Below are 6,553 nucleotides of genomic sequence, written 5' to 3' on the forward strand. Positions count from 1 at the left end.
ATTTAGTACACTTTTAGTACACTGACTTTTTAGTACACACACTCAATCGGTGGAATGCGGGGGTACACCTACCGGTGGTTGCACTGCTGGCAGGCGAAGCACTCGAGATGGTAGACGTTGTTGCGGGCGCGCATCACCATCTCGAACGCCGGGATCACCTTGTTGCAGGCGGCACAGAACCCAGTGTTGCCAAACAATCTGCAGTGAGCGAAAGAGAGACAGAGAGAGAGAGAGAGAGAGAGAGAGAGAGATAGAGAACTGGGGCCAACACGGTCCAACGCTTCCTTACCTCAGGTAGTCGCGCTTGCACAGCATCAGGTTGCCCTTGGTGTAGAGCGTCGAGCCGACCTCGCCCAGGCGACAGTCGCAGCAACCACACTTCAGGCAGTCCTCGTGCCACAGCAGGTCCAGCGCCCGCAGCAGGAACCGGTCCTGGATGTGCTTGCCGCAGCCGGCGCAGAGCTGCTGCTGCTGCTGTTGCTGCTGCTGCGCGTGTTGCTGCTGCTGTTGCTGCTGACCACCGCCCCCACCACCACCCGGGGCTCCCTGCCCAGCGCCAACCACCTGGTGTTGGTTGTTGTTGTTGGAGGCGGCGGCACCGATCAGCTGCTGTTGTTGCTGCTGCTGTTGCTGCTGCAACTGCTGCGGCTGCAACTGCTGCTGCTGCTGGGATGGCTGCCCGTTCAGTCCGCTCAGCGACATAACCGCGGCGGTGGAACCGGGACCACCCGGGCCCATACCGGCCGTCGCCGACGGAGGCTCGGCCTTCGGGACGTCCATGGTCATCATCTGTGGAAAAGGGGCAAAATTGGGACAACCGCCCCCGACTGGATGAAAATTTGCTCCGTAGGTCCGGGTGGGGAGTAGCCACGACGAGGAAGCGGAAGTTGTGGACCGAATGCAATTCTTCCAATCACCACCCAGGTGTGCTGATGCTGGAGTTGGAGTTGTTGTTCCCTTAGCCAACTCTTAGCACACCCATTAAAGCAAGGAGTGGATGATGCAGCCCCACGGAAGGCGAGCTGGCTGACTGGCCAGCAGGTGAGCTGAGCTGGAGGCGGAAAACTTTTTCAATCCCTGTAATGGAGTTTCACCCGGCGTCGACGGAGAACCAAGCCCCAGAAACTGCATGCCCTTGGTCGCTTACTTTTCACGCGCGCGTTACATTTGCGGGCCACTCCAACCGGAGATAATAAATAAGGAAGAAAACTTCATCCTAGCCCGCGGGATGGAGCGGTCTTTCAGCTGCGTCCAAGATCTCTCTCTCACGTGGTGGTGGCGGCAAAAAACTGCGGAACTTGCGAACGGAACGCTGGAACGGAACTGTCAACAGCGGCGCCAACTTCTTCATTTTCCAAGCATACATGAGCCGATGATGGGCCGCCAAAACGAACAACCGCCGCACCAAACAGTCACTTGAGGTGTCGGGTGCATTGGCTTCTCTTGCACGACTGGCGGAGGTTTCTCAAAGCCTCAAATACGACCATTCTGCTTAAATGTAATGAGCTTTTTATTATATGTTTACAATTTCCAGAATGAAGTTTGACGTTTTCAAAGTCAAGTAATTGCGTAGGCGCGTTTGACAGTCTCAGTCATCGTTGTCAAGAAGTTGCATCAAATGCAAAGATGGAAAGTTCGAACTGTCTCATATCTCCAGGGCTCCAGGGTTAGCTGGGAAGGCGGGTCCCTGACAGTCCCTGGACACACAAACAATCAGACACACCGAAGTCGGAGACGGAATGCCGCCAGTCGAATGAATTGACGACGGCTTCAGGAGTCACGAGGAGAATCACCAGGAGTGCCTGTATTGACTACTGAACTACGGCGATTACGAGCGGTTACGTCTTACTCTGCTCCGTCTCCGAAGCCGACTTGTGGACACAACTCTCATCGCAACGTATTGACAGCTCCCCGTCAACGCTCGTCGTCGTGTGTCAAAGTCCGGCCAAGACCAAGGTGACGTCGGTGAGCCAGCCAAACAAATAATGGGGGCACTGTTCACAATCTTCTCGCCTTCGCTCACCAATTCTTGACTCCAACTAGGAGTGGACCTCAACCTAGCTTTATGGCCCCCCGACGTCACCTACGGTCCCGTACGGTCACACCAAACGCGTCTTGGTGACGCGGGAACCGTAGAAGTGTCAAAGTGACGTTTGACACTCGACGTGACGTGGCGGCCCCGTCAGGCAATGTTTGCGAACCCTGGCGACGTACCTCGACGACGTACCTCGACGATTTTTGTGTGTGCCACCCACCCATTTTCCTCCGGTGGGGGTGGTTTGCTGATGTCCTTTTTTCCGCCGGCCATCAACAACAACATCCTTTTGCTGAGGCTGGACACCGTGATTGTGTTTTATAAACGGTTTTTATACTACTTAACTGTTGCACCGGTGGCTGTGTGTGTGTGTCATACCCTCCCCCACCCCCCTCACCACCACCCCCCCGCACACACACCCACACACACCCACACAGGCACCGAGTAATTGGCGTGCGGAGCGAGCGAACGTTTCGAATTTCGCGCACAGCACTTTTCCTGCGGCCTTCATTCCCTGCCTCTGGTCGGGTGAAGCGTATTATTTGTGCACCCTCTGGTCACCAGCCCAACCCCCTAGCCTTCCTCCCCCCACACAGGACATCTGCCGCACGGGGTCCAGCGGGGTATTTATTTTCTTCTTTCAGCCTTTCACAGCTTCCGGCGTTTTTTTTGTTGCGGCCGCCGCCGCCACAGCAAATTAACCCCGATCAAGCTACATCCCCCCCCCCCCCCCCTCCCGCCACCTGCCTCCACAGGGACCACCCGGCCAAGGGATGTGGGTGGGTGCGAGACTTTTGATTCAATTATCCTCGGCGCTCACTCAATGGGACGAAGGGCCAGCGAGGTGATTAGTCGGTCGCGGGGAGGAGCCCTCTTCGCCGAGGACCTCCAGGCCTCAAGGTAGCCGAAGGACTCCGCCGGCTGACCGACCAGTGAAAGGACACGTCAAGCTGATCACTACATTTCTTGTCTCCTCCACCTACCCATCCTCCAGGTTTGCTTCTCCAGCGGGACCGCTCAATTCGCAACGGGACACCCCCCCAAAAAAAGGACCTCATCTCTGTGTGGACGCGAAACCTGCGACGTGTCGCTGCTGATTTTCCGGTTTTTTTTTTTGTTGCGGGAATCGGGAATGTGTAAAAGGATATCAATTAGTGTGTGCCATGGACTCTGGACTCTGGCGATGATTATTTTTCCTCCGTTACCCAACCCAACATGGGCCATGGAGGGAGGGGGAGGGACCGTGTAAAGGGGGTTGCTAGGGGTGGAGGAGACAGTCCCGTCGGCGATCCGATGCTGTAACGAATTACAGAGGCCGAAGCAGGACGATTCGTTTTCCAAAAACTCCCACCCCTCCAACCCACTCTGTTGACAGTGAGGAGGGGGGTCGGGGTATGGGGGTAGGCTGCTCATGTAATATTCACTACACACAGGACACACCGGCCGGGGGGAGGGGGGCGGCGAGGACGAGCGATTTTCCAATTTGAACCCAAAACCCGGTCGCCCCCGTCAATATTTGATGACACCGCAGGACACACACGTGACACGATGAGGCGAGGCGGGGCGAGGTGAAAAAGACAAATCAAAGACGTTGCCGCAGTGTAACCCCACCCCCCATCAACCCCCCACCTCTAACAAACGGGCCCCCGACCCGAAGGTTGGCACAGTAATTTTCAATTTGCCAGAAATTTCTCGCATCCTCACCGATTCGATGTTGAGGGTTGTGGGGGGGCGTGCAGCAAGTGAAACTATGTCTTTCAAGTAGTGGGTATCAGTGGGAGGAGGCTGAAGGTGGGGAGAGGTCGAAGTTGGGTAAGGCCAATAATGTTGGCCCCCTGATATTTGGTTGGCCCTCAAAGATCGCCCCAGGACGAAGGCGAATGAGTGGGGCGGGGGAAAGGGGCGTAGGGTGGGGGCGGCAGGTTGGTTAAGAAATAGTTCTAACCCCGAGGTCGGGGAACGGAATGGGGTGTGGTGGCATGCGGGGTAAGCGCAGTAGCGCATTCCTCGGATGTCTTCCCAACATGAGCTCCCCGAAAATCCCTCAGCCCAGCCATCGCTCACTCGCAGGTGGGGGGTGGGGGTGGTGGTGGGCTGCGTGAAGACACTTGATCCGAGAGGGTAAACACAACACACACACACACACGCATGTGTTGAGACTGGATGATGGGCGGCTCCGGTGGAAGTCGCTCAACAACGCTCAACATTCCAACTTTGAACTTAACACGCCAACATTTACCCACCCACCGCCCCCGGGCTCTCCTCCCGCCCGCCCCGGCAGGTGTATCCACAACCCCCCCGGGGGGCCACCCTCCATCCCACACCCGAATTGTAGCGCCGCAAATCCACGCATTGTGCTGTCGGGGAGGATGCAAAACTATGGATCTTATCCCCCATCCCCCTCCCTCCCCGCCCACCCCACCAATTGACTTCCTTCAGATGTGGTTAATTTGGACCCACCACCCCCTCGAACCACTCCTTACACGGGGTGGGGGTGGGTGGCGGACAGGATAACTCAGGACATTCGGACTAACCCCCGTTTGGTTGGTTCCCAGGGGGAGGTGCGAGGGTGGTGGTTGATGTTTGCTTGAATGTTTTTTTTATTCCCTTATCCCGACGGTCACACCCCCACGCAGCCTCCCCCCATCACCCTCCACCATCAGTCGTGCTCGGGAACGATTCCATCATCATTCTTCGTATAGCGCTAGGGGGTGGTGGCGTGGGAAGGGAGAGAGAGGGAGGAAAAGATCCGTCCACCCTACTGCCAACCACCCACCCACCCACTCGTCGACCGATTCGGGACTTCATCTTACATCGTTCGCCACTGGCGCGCGTATCCTTGCGCGTACCACTACGCGCCCGGAGGTCGGTGCCAAAGGGAGGGTGTGGGGGGGGGGGACATGGACAGGATAATTTATAAAGAGATTATGGTAATTTGGTTTGGTTCCGCGCGCGCGCGTCCGTCCCCCGAAAGATTTGCTCGCGCTCTTCTCCTCGCTTCCCGCGTGTTTGCGTTGGGAGTGGCGGGGTGGGGTAAATGAAAACAGGGGGGAGGGTGGGGGGGTCGGTCAGCCAGCCAAGACGTTCACAATTACCCCCCCTCACCCCCCGGCCCGGGGCAGCAGATGGAGGATCTTTTGTTTTTTTTTCGTTTCTCTCGCTCGCTGCTCGGAAGTAAAAATATGTTCCGACCGCGTTACGTCCCAGAGGTTGGTGATGGTGGGGCGGGTTCCGGGGGTGAGCGAGGAGGACAACAGCAAAGCACACAGAAATGCACACAATCACGACTCGTTACTCAGTGGCTCTGTTAATGGCTTCCTCTTCTTATCCGCTGCTCCGGCAATTACAACCGCCCGTTACAATCGCCTGTTGCTTTCCGTAACGCTGTGTGGGGTTTGGTTTCGGATTGAACCCCCCGGGCCGATCCCCAGCAGCGTTACAACGACCCGTCCCGTCCCGTCTGACCATGTTCCCGTGAAGTCTCTACAGAACATTATGTAACAAAATCGCATCTAACATGGAGCTAACGGTTGTCGTGGATCATCTGAAACGGAGCCGTTACGACTGTCGAAAGTGGACAGACAGCCGTGCTATCAGGCATGTGCCACGCCAGTGGATAAGGAGAAAGCGTGCTCACCGGCTGCATTACTTATCACAAAAAAGTCACAATGTCTGCCAACGAGAATTATTGCAATTAACGTGTGTCGTCAATACAACAACTAGTTACGAGAAATATAACAACCACTGCAATTCCATAGACATTAACCGAGGGGCAAAATTACGTTTAGCTTGTCATTTGGGTGAACTACAGAGAGGAACAAGTAGATAGCTTTCGACGCACACGAAGAGATTAATCAGGTGCTGGTTTGAATCGAGCAGTGTTTAGATACGATCACAGCACTGCTTGCATCCTAAAGGCCACTCCAGACGATCTTGCATCGCTACGATGTATCGTAGCGATGTGTCGTAGCTATCTTTCTTAGCAAACTTTGGAGCGTCCACACGCTACGAATTTTCATAACGATTTGCAACCGCAGATCTCAGTATTATGGAAACAGCCATGAAAGAAACACTGTGTTGGTTTGCCTTAGCATTGTGCTTCTCGGTTAAAAAGCGAAAAATAGAACGTGCCTAGAAAAATCTGTATGATATGTTAAATAATATTGTTTTCTTCTTCTCTTCTTCTTTGGCACTACAACCGCTATGCAGTCTTGGCCTGCACCAGAGACAATTGTTAATGTCAATTATCCCTGGTGCTATCTGTAACAGTTCGTTTTTACGGGCGGGGTTGTTGGTCCCGCGCCAACCCCCTCTGTCAGCGCCGGTATTGGGAATCGAAACCATGGCCGGTTGAGTGACAACCGATCCCGGGATTCGAACCCTGGTCAGCTGCGCTGACAGCGAAGAGCGTTACCGACTACTCTATCAGCGGGGGTGTATTGTTTTCTTAATACTTTAAAATAAACAGATGAACAGATTCAGACAAAAATTGGTGCAATTTCGCTGTCCAGACGCAAC

General features: G+C 55.0%; 1 protein-coding gene across 2 annotated transcripts in view; it reads right to left on the minus strand.

The window, feature by feature from the left end:
- Window positions 1-68: 68 nt before the first annotated feature.
- Window positions 69-6,553, minus strand: part of LOC131213638 (LIM domain only protein 3-like) — a 16,139-nt gene continuing 9,654 nt past the window's right edge. For both annotated transcript variants that reach the window (XM_058207718.1, XM_058207717.1), the window contains exons 3-4: window positions 290-789; window positions 69-198 (exon numbers count right to left, since the gene is read on the minus strand). In XM_058207718.1, coding sequence (XP_058063701.1) covers window positions 69-198; window positions 290-789 — 630 coding nt within the window. The remainder of the gene's footprint in view (window positions 199-289; window positions 790-6,553) is intronic.

The sequence above is a fragment of the Anopheles bellator genome, chromosome X (genome assembly GCF_943735745.2).
Source record: "Anopheles bellator chromosome X, idAnoBellAS_SP24_06.2, whole genome shotgun sequence".
NCBI lineage: Eukaryota > Metazoa > Arthropoda > Insecta > Diptera > Culicidae > Anopheles > Anopheles bellator.